Raw genomic sequence first — 21,745 nt, forward strand, 5'->3', positions numbered from 1 at the left:
CCAGTTTGGAGAGATCTTTTTGGAGTTCCTCACAATCCGCTGTGGATTTCACTACCCTAAACAGTTTAGTGTTATCTGCAAATTTGGCCACTTCACTGGTCACCTCAACTTCTAGATCATTTATGAACAAGAGCATTGGTCCCAGTACCAATCCCTGGGGGACTCCACTTCCTACCTTCCTCCATTGTGAAAATTGTCCATTTATTCCTTCTCTGTTTCCTTCAACCAGTTAGCAATCCACACATGAACCTGTCCCCTTATTCCATGATTGCTAAGTTTACTCAAGAGCCTTTGGTGTGGAACTCTATCAAAAGCTTTTTGGAAGTCCAAATATACTATATCAACCAGATCACCTTTATCCACATTCCTGTTGACACTCTCAAAGAACTCCAAAAGGTTAGTGAGACAAGACTTTCCCTTGCAGAAGCCATGCTGGTTCTCCTTCAACAAGGCCTTTTCTTCTATATGCTTAACAATTTTGTCCTTAAGTATGCCTTCTATCAATTTACCCAGCACCAAGTTAAGCTGACACACCTGTAATTTCCCAGATCCCCCTGGATCCCTTTTTGAAAATTAGAGATTCACACTGGCTACATTTTTGCTAGGAGAGCGGCAATTTCACATTTGAGTTCCTTCAGAACTCTTGGGTGGATGCCACTCAGGATTAAATCCAAAGTCGCCATCACTTTGGTTGGTTCAGCTACTAACTGTTCTAAGGCACAGTCATTTAGCATGTCTAGAAATTTGGCCCCTCTTTCATTACCTGAATGTGAATTTACCTAGTCTATGTGTGGGTAGCTGAAGTCAAAGTCACCCATTATCACTGCTGTCTCTCTTTGATGCCTCTCATTTGTTTCTCCAACTCCAGGTCACACTCAGCGCTTTGATCCGGAGGGTGATAGCATGTCCCTAGTAACATTTCCTTTCAATCCTTGTAATGTTACCCATGATGATTCTGTGGAGGACTCCAGTCCACCTAGGTTTTCTAGCTTATTGGAATCTATCCCTTCTTTGATATACAGTGCCACTCCTCCCCCAATCCTCCCCTCCCTTTCCCTTCTTGAGTTTTTATATCCAGGAATAATCATGTCGCACTGGTTCTCACCATTCCACCAGGTTTCCGTTACATTACACCCACTATATCTATGTTTTCATTAGTAACCAAGTACTCCAGCTCATCTTAGAAGAGTCATTGCCTTCTCTCTCTCTCTCTCTCTCTCTCTCTCACACACACACACACACACACACACACACACACACACACACACACACACCTCTTCTATGATACAGCACACTGCCTTCATCCAACTCCACAATACAATTCCAAAGCAGCATTATGAGAACAGGCCCATATCCTCGAAATGAACTGGCCATGCACAATAGCCACAAGCCAGTTTTGACCTCTTGAAACACGCCATTTTGTCCCTGAGCATTTGCAGATGCGGTTTGCAAACGCCAGCTCATTTACAATTTGAGTTGAGGACATTTTTGTGCATCTTTAGACATAGCTAGAATTCCAATCACAAGAGCAAGCTTTTGCTATTTGTTAGATTCTGGTTCAAGTAGTTTACTTCTCCTTCAGACAACCCCAAATTTTCTCAAGATTAGTACACGAAACTCACACACACACTCACCTAAAAGCATATTTCAGTGCATTGTCACTGGGATAAGAATTGCCTTGAGCAATTAGAGGTACGGACACTCTCAGTCCATCACCTTCAAGGACTACATCCTCAGCAGAAAGGCGGGTGTCTCGTCTATCAACCCGAAAGGAGAATGTCAGATTTTGGCCGTAACTCAAGATTTGATTTCCAAGGAACTTGCCTAAAAGGAAATGGGAAAGGCAGATAGTTTAATGGCAAATAAGGATATACTACTCATGCATGAAAATAACCACACCACTTTAACTATATACTTGGTGCAATGAAGTAGATGGGGAAAGGTGTGTCAGAGATCACCGATATCTCTTGGGTGTTAGCAATCCACTGGACTGAGATTTCAGATCCATCCTGCTGTTCTGCATGCCACTCTTCCTTTCCTGAAAGCCACAAAAAGCAACATGTCATGGGTGAAGTAGCCTGCATTATATGCATTGCTAAGGAAACACTTATTGCAGTTTGATATATTAGCACATTAATCTGCTTTATAAAGCCCATGATATGACAGAGGAGTGGACCTCAATGGCTACCAGGAAACTGAGCAAAACATGCTGTGGTACAATCTATTTCAGGTTAGAGCAAAGAGGCAGCAAAGGGACAAGCTAGATGCTGTTGGAGGCAACCATGTTTGCTTATACAGATGAAACTCGGAAAATTAGAATATCGTGCAAAAGTCCATTAATTTCAGTAATGCAAATTAAAAGGTGAAACTGATATATGAGACAGATGCATTACATGCAAAGCGAGATAAGTCAAGCCTTAATTTGTTATAATTGTGATGATCATGGCGTACAGCTCATGAAAACCCCAAATCCACAATCCCAGAAAATTAGAATATTACATGGAACCAAGAAGACAAGGATTGAAGAATAGAACAATATCGGACCTCTGAAAAGTATAAGCATGCATATGTATTCAGTACTTGGTTTGGGCCCCTTTTGCAGCAATTACTGCCTCAATGCGGCATGGCATGGATGCTATCAGCCTGTGGCACTGCTGAGGTATTATGGAAGACCAGGATGCTTCATTAGCGGCCTTCAGCAATTCTGCATTGTTTGGTCTCATGTCTCTCATCCTTCTCTTGGCAATGCCCCATAGATTCTCTATGGGGTCAGGTCAGGCGAGTTTGCTGGCCAATCAAGCACAGTACACTGTATACTTTTCAGAGGTCCGATATTGTTCTATTCTTCAATCCTTGTCTTCTTGGTTCCATGTAATATTCTAATTTTCCTGAGATTGTGGATTTGGGGTTTTCATGAGCTGTACGCCATGATCATCACAATTATAACAAATTAAGGCTTGACTTATCTCACTTTGCATGTAATGCGTCTGTCTCATATATCAGTTTCACCTTTTAATTTGCATTACTGAAATTAATGGACTTTTGCACGATATTCTAATTTTCCGAGTTTCACCTGTACATGTGCCTCTCCCATTCATGTATGACGCATCAGTGGGTTGGATCTAATTTTTACTAATAAAAGGTGTGGAGAGGTGGGTGAGGAGAACTGAACCTTCCCCACCCACCCTTAACTCCCTCTTCTCCATAGGAAGAAAACACTTCCATAGTGGAGACAAAGTTCTTTAGCTTCTATAGCGGAGTCAAATTGGAAGAAAAGTGACAAATGACGGGTCATGGACCCCTCCTCGCATCTGTATACCCCTCTTGATAAAATTAGATCCTCTTCTCCCAGTTTATATGTGATTGAGGCAGTCACATGCACAACCAGCACGTCTAGTATGGTCCAAAGTTTATTAATTTCTGCCACCAGGCAAAGTCATTTTTTGCTGTATACCAGGATTAACAGACCTATCATGAAGAGGTGCTTTAATCCAAAACATTTTGGGTTACAGCATTTTCCAACATGTTTTCTTCCACCTGTTGAGGTCTTCTTCTCATCCCACCCACCCCCACTCACTGATAGAGCTGTCCATTTTTAATTATTAAAAAGTCTACTAAACACAGGAGTAAAGGATTCCTACTTTTAATGAAGTTAAACACATGCATGCTATTCTCAACTTTGTAACATCTGCATAGGGCAAGATAATACTTCAATTTTGTTTTTAAAATTTAGTGTTATAGGTTTTGAATCTATAAGGGCTTCCAAGCTGATCCACAATATAGTTCTAGCACAAATACAATACTTAAACTAACCCAAAAACCAGCAGTGCCAAAATAGTAGCATTAAGAACAACCAGATAAAATCTACTGATCCCCTTTAAACCTCTCTAGATCTCCTGTAGAATAAAAAAAGTTTTATTGCCATTCTAAAATGCTTTAGGGAGCAAGCCTGATGAGTCTCCTGGGTTGGTGAGAAAGGTCCTCTGAAAATCACCTATTCATTGTAACCACCAGCCTGGATTCAGGAAGTGAAGCAGGGCTCCACTCATGCTAATCATCAACTGGAGGGCAGTAATACTGTCATTTGTTACTTGCTTAATCATCAGTTCCTTGGAAAGGGAAAGCTATAAAGGCTGTGTGGTGTCCTGTTTTACTGGGGAACATCAACATTTATGGAAATGCATCTGTTGCACAGTTCATTCCACTTCCAAGAAGATTCAGTTCCCTGCATAGCACCTTGCACCCGTCTGTTGTGAGGACAGAATAAGTAGAATTAAACAAATTTGCTTAACTCTGCTTAAGTAAGTTATGCAAAATTTGCTTAAACTTGTACAGGTTGCAGAATTTTGCTTCTCTTGGCACAGAATTTCAATTTCTTTAGTAGCACAGAACAACAACAGTCTTGCTTATTATGAGTGAAGAACTTGACATGTATAATGGGGGTGGGGGAGAAAAGAGAACAAGCTATCTGTAGTTAGACAGATCCTGGGCAAACACAGTTGAGCCAGGAATGGCTAACTTCTGCATTCTCAACAGCCACTCGGATCTCCAAACAGAAGTCCACGGGTCAAAACTCTCCAACGCTGAAGGGTGGTCAGCTCAATAATAAAAGTTGGCACTAGAAGGGGATCAGATGAGCGCGACATCCCTGATTATGGTGAAGCGGGGTGGGGAAGTGCTGCAGACCAAAAGGCCTTCCTGAAAGATGCCCTCAAGAGACAGACTGGCAGTAGTCCTTTACCTTACCGCAAAGAGCATGAGAAAGGCAATGCAATGAAATGCATATGAAATATACAGGTGATTAGTTGGTTCTTTTCTCTACAAAGTAAAACTGAAATTTGATTTCCACAACTTGATCAAAATGTGACAAGTCAGATAAAGCTGCTTGGGACGGGGGTGAATTCAGCTCACATTTGACCAATCCTAACTTAAGTTATTAAGAAATCTAAACTGAAAGTTGAAAGCTGCAAAATTCAACCAATTTCAATGAAGAGTTGGCTAAAGTTATGGCAGGTTTTTTAATTAAAGCGCAGCTCATTAAAGTGTATAAATTATGTGGTACTCCCAATTGCTTAACAAATTGAGTTTACTGAAATTAACATTGCCAGATTAATTTGCTGCAAAGCCTAAGCTATTCATGTTGCCATCTTATCAACGTATACTTTATCTTGACTTGATTTATGTTACTGGAACATCGTAGTACAGATGGAATGCAGCACTGCTCCTGTATTAAGTGATGATAAATTATTTAAAAACTTTGTGGCCTGCACAGTATAAAAAAACGGTTTTGTTCAAGTCAGCCTGAACTTACCAATCTGGAAGCTGGAAGTAATTCTGTAAATACTGTAGCCAATGTCATTGGTACAGACAGACGAGTGCCCATAACAGAAGCAGGGAGTACATCCCTTAGGATTGGCTGGATCCATATTAAAAAAACCAGGTTTGCACCTAAAAACAAGAACAATGAATTTTGATAATCCATTTCCCACAACTCATCTTCTGCCTCTTCATCTATGGTCAAACTTTTAGGAAAATCTCATTTAACTGGGCTAGACCACTCATTTAACTGGGCTAGTGTGGAAAAGTGCCGCACCGTAACTCCACAGCACTTCCCTCCATGTAAAGTAACAAGCCAGCATCCTAGAAGAATAAAAGGTGAAACTGAGATGAGAGAGAGGTTGCCCTTTCCCTGTGCTATTGTTGCTATGGGACTGGACTTCGGCCAGAAAATCTGGGTTCAAATCACAAAAGAGGCTCCTCGCTTTATAATCAATTGTGTATGGTTATTAACTATTTGTCATACACAGCTGTGGATGCTGAATATAAAGTAAAGTTGTGCTGTCAAGTCGGTGTAGATTCCTGGTGACCACAGAGCCCTGTGCTTTTCTTTGGTAGAATACAGGAGCCCAACCTGCACACAAATATATGAATAGTAATTTCCACAGACATGTGCTTTTCATAAATAGCTAAATTCACACTTTATGTCTGCTGTAGGAAACACTGATACTATCCCACTATTGTCACAGAAACACAGTGGATGAGGTGATAACCCTCTTTTTGAGTGGTACCACTCCAAAATGCAGGTGGAACCTCACGTGACTGAATTTTCCTTTATATAAATACATGTCCTGCACATAGAAAAATGGAATGCCAGACAAAAGGTTCAGTCTTCAGCAAACTTGTTTGTATGGAGGAGCATTCTACTGAGAGCCCCGCCATGTGATATGGTACAACCCAGACACAGGTGTGCTACCTCGTCTGCTGTTTGCAAAGAGGAAGGAAGTCAAAGCGTGGAACTACTCTCAGCTATGAAGCTCACTGTCTTGGACAAATCACCACCTCTCAGCCTAACCTTCCTTACAGGACTTTTGTAAAAATAAAACTTGAAAATGTGTTGTCTGCCCTGAACTCCTTGGGAGTAAGCATACAATACAAACATGCAACACTGATAGACATAATGCAAAATGCATAACACAAACAAATTACCTCTCACAGTTGAACCCTTCTACATGGTCTTTGCAAGTGCAGCGTCCTGTTTCCATGTTGCACTCATCTGTGCTGCCAGCAGGATCGCAGGAGCACCGCCTGAGGGAGAACAAAGAAGCCTGGTCACAGACTAGAGTAGAATGATTTCTACAAAAGTTGGCATTTGTTGGGGTGTGTGTGCGTGTAAATTATTTATTTAACATATTTTTATATCACCTGACATGGATATCTCCAGGCAGTGATGTTAGGAAATTAGTGGCAATCAGGTGTTTTCTAGATGCTTTATCTAGACCAGACTATCAGAACACTTGGGGAGAAGTGGGGAAACTATGTTCACCCTTGATGCGCTATTTTTTTCATTTATGGGAGCAATTAATGTTTACCTGCAACCAGCCTCTGTGAGAGAGTGGAAGCCAGGTTGACACCTATCACATTTGTCACCCATCACACCGGGTTTACAACTGCACCGTCCATAGTTGTCACACTGTGTGCTGAGGGAGCCTGTGGAAACAAATAAGATACTGTTTTAAAATGCACACACACACACCCAGTCTACCGTTCTCAAGTGCTGTAAAGAGTGAGGATAAGGATGCAGAGTAGTCAGAGAAGATCACACTAGCATATTTCTTACATGATGGCAAGGACTAGAGTGATATTATCTAGGTTAAACAAGCTGAAGCACAATTTGCAGCAGTGCATAGTGTACCAAGTGTTACAGGTCTTACCAGTGAACATAAGAACAGCCCTGCTGGATCAGGCCCAAGGCCCATCTAGTCCAGCATCCTGTTTTACACAGTGGCCCACCAGATGCCACTGGAAGCCCATAGGCAGCAGTTGAGGCACAGCCTCACTCCAGCTCTTACTCCCCCACAACTTGTACTCAGAGGCATCCTGCCTTTGAGGCTGGAGATGGCCTATAGCCCTCCCACTAGTAGCTGTTGATAGACCACTCCTTCGTGAACTTATCCAAACCCCTCTTAAAGCCATCCAGGTTGTTGGTTGTCATCAAGCTACCTCCATTTACTGTTCCTAAATTTCCCAGCAATCAGTTTCATGGGATGACCCCTGGTTCTAGTGCTACTCAAAAAAAACCAGGCCAGTTGCTACATTCATGCTGTGACCACCTGATATTCAACACTTTGCATGTGTGTAGTGCTTTAGAGTGTTCAAAATAGGGCACATGCATTTAAATGCAAAGTACTAACATTCTGGCTCTCTACTTGCTCTCTCTTCATCTCCATTTTACTGCCAGTGCCATCTAACTTGCATCTGAGACCTCATAGCAGGTCATGGCCCTGTATGCTTATTTGCAGTTCTGCTCCTCAGGCAGAACACAGAGACATGTTGTTTAATTTTCCTTGATTTACCACTTTACTGCTTAACATTTGGCACCTCAATCCTTCTACAGCTAAGAAATCTTAAAAGCCCATGAGAAAAGGGTATTTGTATTAATGGTACTGTCTCCCAGGAAACCATCCAGTCATCTGCTACATTGAACTCAGAGAAATTTCTATATGCAACAATATGTTTTTCTTTTATGGAGGATCATTCTGTCACATGAGCTCCCACCTGAAGTGGTATACCTAACCCTAGTTTTGCCTGCTCAGTGAGAACTAGGCCAAGCAACACACCAATAGCACCAGCAGGTTCACCAGTCCAAAAAGGTTAACACAGGAAGGATTGGGATCTATTTCCCCCCCTAAACACGAAAGGTCAACTGTCAGACTTCACCTGGGAGTTTATTCTATAGCCTCAGAAGATGGAATGGAACTCTGATTATCTCAACAGGTTTTGTGAGAGGCACTTTTTGAAACAACACTGGTGCCAATCTGTTAAAGCACGGGTCATTGTGAGTTTTCCTAGAGGGCTACTTTGATAAGTGACCATGGGGTGATGGACCACTGTCTCACCCATCTCCTGAATTGTTTCGCCAGTAAGTAAGTAAGTTTTATTTATGGTCTTAGACCAGCAAAGCAAAAAACAGTGAACTCAATTGCTGTGGTTTGGCTGGCACAAGGGAGTTATTTGCACTTGGCTTCAGGGTAAATGTTGAGCGAAGCCACTTCGAACTACACTCGTGGCATTGAGGGAAGTAGCCCCTCCCCTCTGTTCCCGGTTTTCTTTTGAAACAAGTCCACATGCAGGTGTCAGTGTTTTCCGTCTAGCCAATGGTGTGTGTGTGTGTGTGTGTAGATCTGCATTTGTAAAGAGAGCATGCCTCCTACACTCTCTTGTTCTACGTCAGTGCCTCTCCCTGTTTGCTCCAGGGTTTTCAGAAAAAGTAGCTTAAAGTCAGCATTTTTAAAATCCAGAAATACCTCGAGATAAGCTAGAATTTGCAAGACAAAGCCTGACTTGTGTGTAGAGTGAGTTCAAGAATCTCGACAGAACTTCAGGGTAAGTTTGGCCTGTTTGTGAACCCACACACTCTCTCCCGAAGGAGATTCGGGGCAGAAGCCCTATGTGTAAAGCCTCCCGGGGATTAGGCAGCTCCTGTAAGGGGCTGGATATGGCCCAAGGGCTTCCAATTACAAACGCCTACATTAGAGCTTTGCAAATCAAAACCAGCTGAATAGAACCCAGAAGCTAACTGGCATCTAATGCATGGATATCAAGGGTGCCTTCAAACCAATTTAGCTTTTCAAGCAGGAGGATAGCTGAAACCAGCCTTTCCTTACAGCAAGAATTTACTTCATTTTTAGGCTAGAAAAAGACTGAGGGAACAAATCCAAAAGCTTAAAGAGGATTAAACAAAGCGAGATAGTTTAGAAACAAAGAGCTCGCAAGAGCCTTTACCATATACAGTTAACATTCTTCCATCTAGTCTATAATTATTTAGAAACAATTACTCAGATAAAAACATCTTAATACACACAGACACACACACTATACACTGGTTGCCTGTGTGTCACTGGATATTTATTTTATTACCACATTTTTATATAACCCCTTACACAAGTCCCTGGGCAGTTCATAATCTAAACACACAATTAAAACCTTAATACAACTAGAACAGTTTAAAATAAAAATTAAAACCTCTAAAACTTTAAACTTTAAAACTATAAACTAAAAGCCTAACTAAACAGGTATGTTTTCAGGTCCTTCTTAAAAACATCCAGAGAAAGGGAGGCCCTAATTTCATTAGGAAGTAAATATCAAACTCCTGGGGCAACCCTAGAAAAAGCCAAGTTTTGAGTCGCCACCAGCCAACCCAGTGGCAAAGGCATCCGGACCCCTCCAGATTATCTCTCACTACCTCCCTTAATAGGCAGTGGGGTACATGAAGGCGTTTTCTTAAATACCTTGGACTCAAGTCATTCAGGGCTTTATAGCTAATAACCAGCACTTTGTATTTTGCCTGGAAACTTATTGGCAGCCAGTGTAGTTCTTTTAAAATGGCTGAAATATGATCTCTTCGAGTAACCCCAGAGACCAACCTGGCTGTGACATTTTGTACCAATTGCTGTTTCCAGTCTACATACAAAAGCAGCCTAATGTAGAGCACTTTGCAGTAGTCAAGTCTGGATGTTACCAGCAGATGCACCACTGTTAAGATCATTTATCTCCAGAAACGGACATAGCTGGTGTATCAGCTGATGCTGACAGAAAGCCCTCCTGGTCATTGCCTCAACCTGGGAGAGGTTTGGGTCCAGAAGTATTCCCAGACTATGTACCTGCTCTTTCTGAGGGAGAGCAACCCCAACCATATCAGGCAGATCTAAGCCACTTCCTAAGCTGACATGGAGAAATACATTTGGGCATCATCAACTTATTGATAACACCCTGCACCAAATGCCCTGATCATTCCCAGCGGTTTCATGTAGATGTTAAAAAACATTGGAGATAGAATGGAACCCTGCGGGACCCCATACAATAGCTCTTGATTTGAAGAGGAACAATCTCCAAGAGACACCATCTGGAACCTACCCAGGAGACAGGAGTAGAACCAGAACCACTGCAAAGCAGTGCCTCCCACGCCAACCGAGTCACACTCCCCCGTCGACACCTAATTGGAGAACACCAACAGGCTGACCAAAGCTGGAAGAGGATACACTACAAAGTTTTAATACTGCTTATCAGGCCTTCTAAATTTACTCTCAAATACTGTACCTGAGCTTTCAACTTTCATTGCTGTGACTCAATGTGACATTTATACTTGGTAAGGTTTTGCCTCACCTATCAGAAGGCACAAGGGAAATGTAGGAATGAGACTAGGCGAGAGAGAACAGTAGGAAGCCTTTCTGAGTAAAGGGCTCCTAATTTTGGGAAACCCAGTGCAAAAGCAAACAAACATAGCACAAGGACAGGGAGGAAGAGTCCTGAAACACCTCCAGTCTGTTTGAGAAACATTTCACAGCTTACATTAATGTATGAATGTGCACACCTCACCTTTATCTCCTGTACAGAACTTATAGCTCAAAAATGATCACTGCATAGGTGAATGCAAATCTGCTTAACATGAACATTTTGTTTTAATTTTTTAACCACAATTATATTTATATATTACTTTATGTCCAACAGAGAAATTCTTTTTCTAAGTCACACTCATGTGACTAAAAAAATAGAATGGCTAAAGCTGTCCCTAGCATCATTTTACCCAGGAGTAGACAGCAAGTTAAATTAACCCCCATTCCCAATGGAAGTTGTAAAGTGTTGTACTTGGGGACACTGTTGCCTCTTCCAAGAGCTGCCTTCCACCCAGTCACACTAACAAGGACCATATGCAAGGGTGTGCAAGCAAGAGGTCTGCATCCTCTTCCCCATCCCCTGGGACCCATGGCGGATACCTGCTAAAATTTTAACATGATACACATACATCCTATAAATTACTTCCCCATACCATTTCAAGGCATGATGCATTACTACCCACACCCCTCTGTGAAAACAGAGAGATTCAGCATCTCTACCACTCACCAACAGGGTTGCAATTGCATGGCAGACATGATTCTTCACTTCCAAGACGGTAAAAGTTCTCCCGACACCTCTCACAGCTGGGCCCAGCAGTGTTACCAAAACAGCCTGTACAATGGCCACCATGGCCCGTGGAACGGTACAGCTCAGAATCAAAGTAACACTCCTGCGATCGTCCGTTGCAGTTGCAGGCTATAAAAAAACACAAATACAAAAAGCATGTTCATTTATAACCCACCACTACATCTTCACCACAACAGTTCAGAACTAAATACTACAAAGATTATAATGCTGTAAGACAAGTTGTTCAGTCCAGGCACATAGAATAATATAAAAAGCAAAAGCAAATGTCTGAGGAATTACGAATGGGGTAGGGATGATGAAGAGGAACCAAAAATTAAGCAATTATTTCTGTCTGTCTGGGGGAAATCAAGTTAAGAGTTTGTTTTCTGTATAGTAAAGATGGAATCTTATCTGAACCAGGGGTGGGGTGGAGGGGACACCAATCTATACAATCTTCCTTTCTAGTCTACCCTTTAAAGAAAAAAGCCAGTAGAGAATTGCCAAGGAAGTCTAACATGGACATTTTGGACTTCAGAAGAGGTAACCTCTCTAAAATGAGGAGTTGGGTGAAAAGAAAGCTGAAAGGGAAAAATCAGGAGGGTCAATTTGCTCCAGAATGCATGGAGTTTATTTAAAATCACAATAAAAGAAGCTCAGAATGTATACCAAAAAGGAAAGATACCACAAAGTCCAGAAGAATGCTAGTGTGGCTAACAAGTGCAGTCAGTGAAGCTATAAAAGGGAGGGAGGGAGGGAGATAGACAGATAGATATTGGGGTGGGGGACTCCTTGTCCCAAAGGGCTCATAATTTAAAACAGAAACAGCCACTGGAGGGATGTTGTGCTGGGGATGGATAGGGCCAGTTGCTCCAAAAGGATCTCTCCAAACTGGACAAGTGGGCAACAATATGGCAAATGTGGTTTGATGTAACTAAGTGTAAAGTGATGCACACTGGGGCCCAAACAAACCCAACTTCACATATACAGTGATGGGGTCTAAGCTGTTGGTGACTGACCAGGAGAAGGATCTTAGGGTTGTGGTGGACAGCTCAATGAAACTGTCGACTCAGTGTGCAGCAGCTGTTAAAATGCATATTCCATGCTCAGGATCATTAGAATGGGATTGAAAATAAAGCTGTAATATTGTAATGCCCTTATACAAATCTATGGTATGATCCCATCTGGAGTATTGTTTACAGTTTCTGGTCTCCATATCTCAAGAGGGACATTGTAGAAGTGGAAAAGGTGCAGAAGAGGATGACCAAGATGATTGGGGCCTGGAGCACCTTTCTTATGAGGCAAGGCTACAATATCTGTGACTTTTTAGTTTAGGAAAAAAATGATGACTAAGAAGAGACATGATAGAGATCTATAAAATTATGTATGGTGCAGAGAGAGTGGGTAGAGAGAAATTCTTCTCCCTCACTAACACTAAACCGCCCTGAGCCATTTTGGAAGGGCGGTATATAAATCTAATAAATGAATAATAAATAATAAAACCAAAACTGATGTCCAGGAAATTTAGGACTGACAAAAGTACTTGTTCCATACAACACATAATTAATCTTTGGAATTCTATGCCATGGGCTATAATGATGGCCACCAGCTTGGATGGCTTTAAAAAGGGGCTTAGACAAATGTATGGAGGATAGGTCTATCAGTGGCTACTAATCTTGATGGTTATAGGCTACCTCCAGGCTCAGAGGCAAGAAGCCTCTAAATAACAGTTGCAGGGGAGCGACAGCAGGAGAGGGGGCATGCCTTCATCTCTTGCCTGTGAGCTTCCCAGGAGGTAGCTGGGGTGAGGTACTGTGGGGAACAGGATGCTGGACTAGATAGGCCTTGGGTCTGATCTTGCAAGTTGAACTCAGGTCTTTCCCAGTCAAGGTCCAACCTTCTTCAAACTCAGTGAGCTTCACTATTCTTTTTCAAGCAGGGGTCACTTTGGTTAAAAAAAACAAAACCCAACCCTTCAATATGAGAGCCATTTCCCACTGTACTGACCTCCACACAGCACTGCACTCTTCTCAGTTCTCGGAGGGGCCTCTCAGAGACACAGAGCACTCTTAAGAGCTCAATGAGGAAAGCCGGGGAAGGGCAACACATCCCTTGCATTCTATGCACACCTTCCAAGATGCTGCAGGCAAGAGAACTCAGTTTCCCTTAAAGAAGCCCCCCACCACAGACCCCCAGGGCTGGACAAAGTGCAGCACTGCACAGTGACAATGGACATCTCCCCATTATGTCAAGGGGATTGTGCAGAATATTCAACTTTGCCCGAAAGTTCACTCAGGCCCAGTAAACCATTAGTCAGGGAGCTGAAGAGGGACACCACTGAACTCAAGGCTTTACAATAGAGAACGCTGCTCTAACTGCTACATGATGCTGGCTCTCCCTGACCCCCATACTCCTACTCACCTCTAATGTAAGGTCAAAGCCACCCCAAAACAAGGGAAGGAGTGAGAGCCATGATTGTACCAGAATGGCAGTCTGTAGGACTGACTTGTGGCTCATTTGCCATGCAAGGTTGGCCACCACTGTTCTAGTAAGTGGAAGCAGCCTTTGGAAAACAGGGACAAAGCAGTGAGATTGAGATAGCAGACAGTGTACTAGGATTTTCCACCTGGCTGTCTTTCCAGCTGTGCTCCAGCCTTCCCACAGCCCTCCCACACAGTTATGCTGCTCTTTGGCATGCAAACGGCAGGAAAAGATAACGGTGAGACCAGCCTCCCCCAGCTGCATCCTGTGTGAGAGAGAAAAGTTTCTGCTTTCCTAAACACAGACGGACCTAATTGCTCATGTCTAGGATGCAAGGCAGAACAAGAGGCATCAGTTTTGTCAGGCCTTCGACTCAAACTACAGATTCACATGGACAGCTGAGAACGTTTGGGTATGTGTTAAAGTTAGGAAGAAGGACTGTATTTTGAAGACACTCCTCCCCTCTTTCCAGACAATTAGCTGCTGATTCCAACATTGCATGACAGAACACACTAGTATGCAATAAGAGGGGCTGAACTGTGGCTTCAAAAATCAAGCCAGGATGTTGGTTGCACCTATCCATCTATGCCCCTCACAGTGGGGAATCTCTGTGAAACACTCATTCTGCACAGTCTGTGTTGCATGCCAGCATATAATCTCAAGTATGGTACAAAGGACACAGCAGGATTTTCTGATGCAGCCTGTGCTACAGCTAAGAGATGTGGGGGGAATCCCAGAAACAAAAACACTGCTAAGAAAACATAGTCCCCCATTCCTCACCAACTGGGCACAGAGAAATGCAGAATCCTGTGAGTGATCCCACAGTTATAATACATTCCAGCTGATCTCAAATCTGATAGAGAGTGAGAATATAATATAATTATATTCAAATGTATGTATGTATGTATACCTATATCGCTCTCCTTGAATGCAAGAGTGATGTGTGTCTCCAACTTGAAAGTTGGGGAAACAAACCCAGAAAAGATTGGGGAAAGACTGCCACAAGCGAATGGAAATAGCCATTTCATACTGGTAGGATAAGCAGGCAGGTTACTTTATGCATTATATTTATACCTTAAGCTTTACTCAAGACTCCACCCAAAGTACCTTACAGTTTTTGAATCCTCCTGCCAAACCTACTTTACCTTCCAGCAACTGTCTACCTCCCCACATCTCAGTCCAAGCAAACTCTCTTTGCAGTGTGTGTGCAAGTTCTGACAGGCCACTATGTGCAGTCTCTTACTGCAAGCGAAAACCTCTGGACTGCAGTGAAGATCATTTTAGCAAAAGTACTCTCTTATTCTCCTCACCCCCATCCCTTTGCCTGGCAAAAAGCTATTCTAGACATTGACTGAAGGGTTGATACCAAGCTGCTCCCTTCTTCCAGCTGTTTGTGGTGGATACAGTCACTCTGGAATCTTTGAGCTAGCACAAATCTAAGCTATCTTGAAGGAGGTTGTTTGCTCTGTATCAGCCAAGATGGGTATGGGTACTAGGGCTATTTTTGATAACCATTTCCAATCTCAACAGTATCATTTTTACCCAACCCACCTTAAGACCAGGAAATGTTTTTCCAGTGTCCGGTTCACAGCAGTTCCTTGGGTGACAGCAGGACCTTGCTCTGATGATTAAGGCCCAAGTCTCTAGACCTCACTTCTCATTGGGAGTAAATAAATCCAGATTACTGCCCTTTTCTCAGACTGCCTCAAAAGCTACATTTTGGAATAATTACCAAGGCTGGGTATGCACCAAAATTCTGCAAGAGCTTAGACAAATCAGAGGCTGTAACTTCATGCAGGATTCGGCTTCCTAAAGATCTCAGTTTTCATTTAAAAAGCAAACCCACACTTGTGGCTGCAAAGGTGTGCTTGAAAAGGGGACAATACCAGGGAAAGACTCAGAAGCTAAAATAATTCTATTTCAGAAGCTGAAATAGAATTTCCAAATGTCAGAGGACAAGGTTTCAGTGCCTTCTACATAGTTCTGTACCACTTCCCCATAATTAAGAGTAGAATTATGGCAATTTAGAGAAGTGAGCAAATATGCATTATTTTGCACAATCCGTGTAGGTTGCAGGGGGTCATTCTGGCACAGATTATTTTAGCATACAAGAGTCATGGTCCTGGTACTAATTAGTTGAGTCTACAGTACTACACTAAATTAATGATGCATGAGAGAGAAATACGTTTTTCAGCTTGGTAAACATCTAGGAATGCCAACAATAATCATAGATAATAAACCAATAGCAGCCAATGTAATATGGAACTGAGACAGAAGAATTGCTCCAGCCCCTGCAGGATGAAATACATTTCTACCACGTTTTATGTGTCGAGCAATAACATGAATGCCAAGACACTGGGGGCAAGTTTAAAAATGTGTTAGGCTCCTGCATTAATGCAGGATGGCAGAGACAAGAAGCAACTGGAGCTTGCCAGGAGGAAAAGGGAAGACATACAACATACTGAAGGGAATCTTAAAATTGGCTACCACCCACTTGACAGTAGGAGGTGGTGAAATAATTGGCAGAGTGTTTTTTTGTTTTTTCTTGGACAAAGCCAGATTATTTAAGAACAACCCCAACACACACTTACGCAAACATTCGCTGGCACTCTCTGCTGTTGCTCTTCGCCAAGGCCGGTCGTTGTAAAAAGGGAGGCACTTTTCACAGTCAACCCCGAAGGTATTGTGCTTGCAACTGCAAGAGAGCTTTCCATATTCATTCTTCACACACTCGCTCGCGTGGCCGTTACACTTGCATCTGGAAGGCAGGAACAGACTTCAGACAAACTGTACATCTTGTGCCTCAAACAAGTCCAAGCCTCCTACGCAACCCCAGACGGATTCAAATCCCACAGAGGAGGGATTCCTGGGATCTGGCTGTTCCTTCTAAGAGGGAGGAGACCCTGAAGCAGTGGAAATTACTCTAACAACAAAGGAAGTAATCTTATTTTATCAAAACAACTTATAAACACCCAGTACTATAAGACAGCAATTTGATGTTTTTAAAAGGAGGAAAATCCTAGTGCATTTCAGCTGAGGATTGAGATTCTTTTTACGTTCCCTAATGAAGAATGGCAACCAGCAAGACCACAGATGGCAACCAGCAAGATGGCAACCAGCAAGACCACAGGCCCAATCTAGCCTCCAGTGGTGTACACCCATCGCCCAGGCCCTGCCTTATGTAATCACATCTGATATCTCCTAAGCTAAGACATTGGCCAATGGCTCTAACCACCTTCTCCACAGTATGAATGCTGACAGAAGTTTTGACAGAGCCCTGCCACTATGCACCTCATCTGCTCACACTGAGACACAGACAAAGCATTCCTTCACTCCACAATTCCTGCCCTGAACAAATTAGTGTTGGGATGTAACTCCCAATGTAACTGTAAGAGTTATCCACTTACCAGGAAAAACTACTGGCCCTCTCTCTCTCTCTCTCTCTCTCTCTCACACGCACGACCAAGACACACAGAAGTGAGGAGCTGAAGTACGTAAAAATGCTGACCAAGGCTCTGAGGGGGAAGCTGCTTAATGGGTCTTTAGGCATTGCCCTAGTTCATGAAGGAGTGAGCCAGTGGATGGAACCAATGCTGCTGGCACTTCCAACCTTGCTCACCTCCAAAAAGGGCAACATTTTAAAGATAGCTGCTGACCTGGGATGCACATTGAGACTTTTTTTAAAAAAGTCCTTTAAAATTGTTAAGCCAGCCAACTCTGCCACTGATAGAGCTACCTATCATTTACACAGCATTTTAGAAACATTTCAAGTGCTTTACAGTCTTAGTTGTGTTTGCCTTCACAACTTTGTGTGAGAGAGATCACTAGTATTTTTGTTTCACAGACAGGGGAACACAGACTGAAGGACTATGACATACAGATACGGGATGCTACCTTATCTGAAAATAAAGGAACTACTTGCTGGGAGAACAAACATGATGAAATCATAAAACAACTTCAAATTAAAAGTGCTACATAAAACACTACTACCTCTACTAGTAGTGCTAAAAGTTTAAGAGATGGTGCTGCAAGAGTCAGAAAAATCAACTTTATTTTACTGGTGACCTTACACAAACCATTCTCTCAACATTAGTCCCAACATTAAAACAAAATTACACGGATAAAGTTACTAGCCTACTTTATAAGGTTATTGTGAAAATTACTGACTATTTTGAACAATTTTGAAAAGCACTGTATTAAACACAAGTATTCCTATGATATTGTTAAGCTTCCAAAAGCTGTTGTCTATGAATCAAAGAGAGCAAGAATTATGGTAGACATGAAGTTGCAATTTAAACCTTCTCCCAATCTAGCAAGACATTTTTATTTTTCTTGGAACTGTTACATGGTCACATAATTGTCATCACATAATTGTGATGAAGAGTAAATTCACACGGCCATGTTTTTCATCCACTGACAACCTGTCTTCTTTCACAGACAAGCCTTTCACAAAATGCAATTAGGAGAGGCATATTTGCACTCAAACACACCACATGAGCTTGTGGTGTAAATCCACTGCAAATGAAGTTGAAAGATGAATTAATAATTTTGGAAAACTCCTTGGGCCTGTTAAATATCTGTGTATGGATCAATAGGTTCAGTAAGTATGCTCCCATTTTAAACTACTTTTTTAAAAAAGGCACAGGCTCATCATAGAAAAGCAGCCAGTGCCTTCAGCAAATAACTAAGCTACTCAAATTAAGGGTGGTTTAATACTTACCTGCCACCCACAGCAAAGTCAGAAATGGCATAATAGTAAGACTTGAGAACTTTGGGGTCATTAAAAACTTCATCTCCAAAGGTGTTCAGGCGATTGAGGCTCACTCTGATATCAGTAGCGGTTACCCATTCCTTAAAAAGAAAACAGAAGTGAAATCATGCCACGCTAGGCACATAAGAAAAGTCACAAACTCAATATGCATAACATGTCAAGGCTTTCCAAGGGTGAGAGAGACAGGGGCATTTAACTAAGGAAAGTGTGAGCAAAGGCGAGTAATAAAAAGGCAAAGACAGACACAAAGCAAATGACAGGATGATGACCAGTCTCCTCGGATGGCATGGGAGAAAATTATGTATAGAGAGAACTCCTTCTGAACACAGTTAAAAGTTGTTACCAATATTAACAGAGACTTTTAAAACTGGGGTGTTCACAGTGTGTCATCCTATTTCAAGCAATTATGTTCAACTATGGTGTTGCGGATTAATGCTTTTATCTCAGAGCAAGCTCACGTGAGGGAAGGAAATGCTGAATCATCCCTGCTGAGCTGCCTGGCTAGGCTTCTCTCCTAAAACTATTCTGCGTTGTTGTTAAGTTCAAAATGCTGCCGCCACCACCCCTTTTGTCTACAGAAACTCTCTGGGATTGGGGTGGAGTAACCCAGAAAAACACTCTTAACTGACTCTTGGACAAGTACAAAAACCTTCCATGTGCAAGCTGACATGTGGTGAGAAAACCTATAGTGGCTGAATGTTTGAGGACATGTTTGCATCAGAGCAATCCCCCCACCCCTTTTCCTGAGTTAAAAACACAACTCAGAGGCTTGTAAAAAGAAAACAAAAAACCCAGTTTTATTCAATTACTATAGACTGCTTCCGTCTGAGGCTCTCTCAGCTTTTAGATACACTTAAGAATACTTAATCGGATTACAAAGATAGGTTGTCTTAATGCATGCTTAAAGGTTTACAGAGGCTTTTGCAATGCCCTAAGTGTGTTGAGCGTAGGCTAGTGTTTCTTATTTCAATTATGTTGCAGGTAAACAATACTAGGACAGTATCAGGGATATACAAAGCACACATACAAAGAAATATAAGTTTCTAACGCAAAGTTTGACTAAAACGTTCCCCTAAATTAATCTTCCCAAAGCCCAAGCCCTGGCTCCTTGCCTTGAACTCACCAAACTCCTGATGATAATTCAAACTTCCTGCCCTCCTGTCTTTCAAGGATCTGCAGAGTTATTCTCCGGCAGCCAGTCTCCAAGGCCACATGTCCTCCTGTGCTCCTCCAGCACTGAACTTCCTTTTTTGTTCCCAGAATTCCCAGCATCAGATCTCTAGGTCCCACCCACCCCCAGTGGACTAATTGGGCAATCTCTGTAGGTCACCAGCCCGTCAGTCAAGACAAGGGTTCACTTCTGGTTAACTCTTTAGAGGGAGAAGAGACTGATCACTACATATGGACATGAACTTTAGATGTCAAATCACTTTGTTTTGGAAGTAAAAATAAATGTGAAAATTTATTATGTATTCCTAAGGTTGTAAGATCTCAAAAAGTTCTTATTTTAAATCAGCCACTAACTAGCATGAACAAGCACTGTGATAAAGCAGCTAAAAAAGTGAATGTTGTTTTAGGTTGCATAAACAGAGGCATAGTGTTAAATCACGAGGAGTAACACTTCCATGCTAATCTGTGTGGAGATTAGAGTGGAGCACTGTACCATAGTACTCCACTCAGGGTCAGGGGTGTAGCAAGGTTGGAGTGGGCTCAGAGACAAGATTGTAAAATGCCCCCACCCCCACCCCCACCCCAGCTCATGAAGTAAAGAAATCTTAAATGAGGCTGAATAGTGGTAACAAAAAGCAGTGTGTGTGTGTGTGTGTGTGTGTGTGTGTGTGTGTGTGTGTGTGTATAAAAAACACATTTTTGTAAATTGTGGACGATGCAAGTCCCTTATTGGTACTAGAAAAAGACATGCTGTTCTGGTAGCTCCAGGTCTTAACACTCACATCAATTTTGGAGGATGAATACAACTGAAGGAAGCCCAGGCGGGTGCGTGGCTGGGGGAGTCAGTCATGTGAGTTGCCTCTAGGGGTCACCCAAGGCAGTGGGGCCCCAGACAACTGTCTCTCCTTGCCCTATTATAGTTTCGCCCCTGCTCAGGGTACCACACTCAGGATACCACATTTTGAGAATGTTGTAAAACTACAACAGATTCAAAGGAGGGCAACAAAAACAGTGAGGGATCTGGAAACTAAATTCTATGAGGAACAGTTAAGTGAGCTGGGTATATTTCACCTGGAGATGAAATGAAAATCTGAGGAGTTGTCCCACAGAAGGAACAGCAGCTTTATTCTCTACAGCTTCTGAGAGCAACCAATGGGCTGAAATCACAAGGAAGCAGATTCAGGACAGAAAGTTCTCAGACAGAGGCTGAATGGCCATCTTGCAGAGATGTGGTAGCAGATTCCTACACTAAACTGGACTAGAAGACTTCCAAGGTCCCTTCCAACTAACATAACATTCTATGATTCTCTGAACCAAGGAAAAGCACTACAACTGATCTCTATTTGGCAGAAGCATTCATCATGAGACCTGCTTCTCTAAAGAAAAATGGCCACCATTAGAGTTAGCAGGCTGCATCACTATATATATGCACTGTAGATTGGAGGTGGTGAGATGCTGGACACATCTGCATACAATATGCTGCTGCATGTTGCATGCAGCTGGTGGGCTACTGTGTGATAGTTACTGGTGGGCCACTGTGTGAAACAGGATGCTGGACTAGATGGACCTTGGACCTGATCCAGCAGGGCTGTTCTTATGTTTACATATAGCACTACAAAGTGGGGCACCATGGGTATTGCCCTGAGCTCACTGCAGGAGAAGCAGAATAAAAAAATGTATGGACTAAGAACTGATGACGCTTGAGAGCCCTAAGAAGCTACCACAGGGGAGGCCGACTGCTGTCTCTCTTAATGGTCTGCTGTTCTGTATTGCCTGCTTCCAGTCACCTAATCAGGAGGCATTCCCAGACCAGTGGCTCACACATAAATACAGATGTGGGTGGACTCTTCAAAGTGTAAGGTGTTC

The 21,745-nt window shown here is 42.5% G+C and overlaps 1 protein-coding gene across 1 annotated transcript in view; it reads right to left on the reverse strand.

The window, feature by feature from the left end:
- Positions 1-21,745, reverse strand: part of LAMC1 (laminin subunit gamma 1) — a 174,107-nt gene that overhangs the window by 49,713 nt on the left and 102,649 nt on the right. Inside the window, exons 3-10 of the mRNA XM_053243832.1 lie at positions 18,659-18,789; positions 16,530-16,696; positions 11,401-11,589; positions 6,870-6,987; positions 6,487-6,585; positions 5,312-5,448; positions 1,916-2,038; positions 1,635-1,824 (exon numbers count right to left, since the gene is read on the reverse strand). Of these exons, the coding sequence (XP_053099807.1) occupies positions 1,635-1,824; positions 1,916-2,038; positions 5,312-5,448; positions 6,487-6,585; positions 6,870-6,987; positions 11,401-11,589; positions 16,530-16,696; positions 18,659-18,789 (1,154 nt within the window). The remainder of the gene's footprint in view (positions 1-1,634; positions 1,825-1,915; positions 2,039-5,311; positions 5,449-6,486; positions 6,586-6,869; positions 6,988-11,400; positions 11,590-16,529; positions 16,697-18,658; positions 18,790-21,745) is intronic.

Source organism: Hemicordylus capensis, chromosome 4, assembly GCF_027244095.1.
Source record: "Hemicordylus capensis ecotype Gifberg chromosome 4, rHemCap1.1.pri, whole genome shotgun sequence".
NCBI lineage: Eukaryota > Metazoa > Chordata > Lepidosauria > Squamata > Cordylidae > Hemicordylus > Hemicordylus capensis.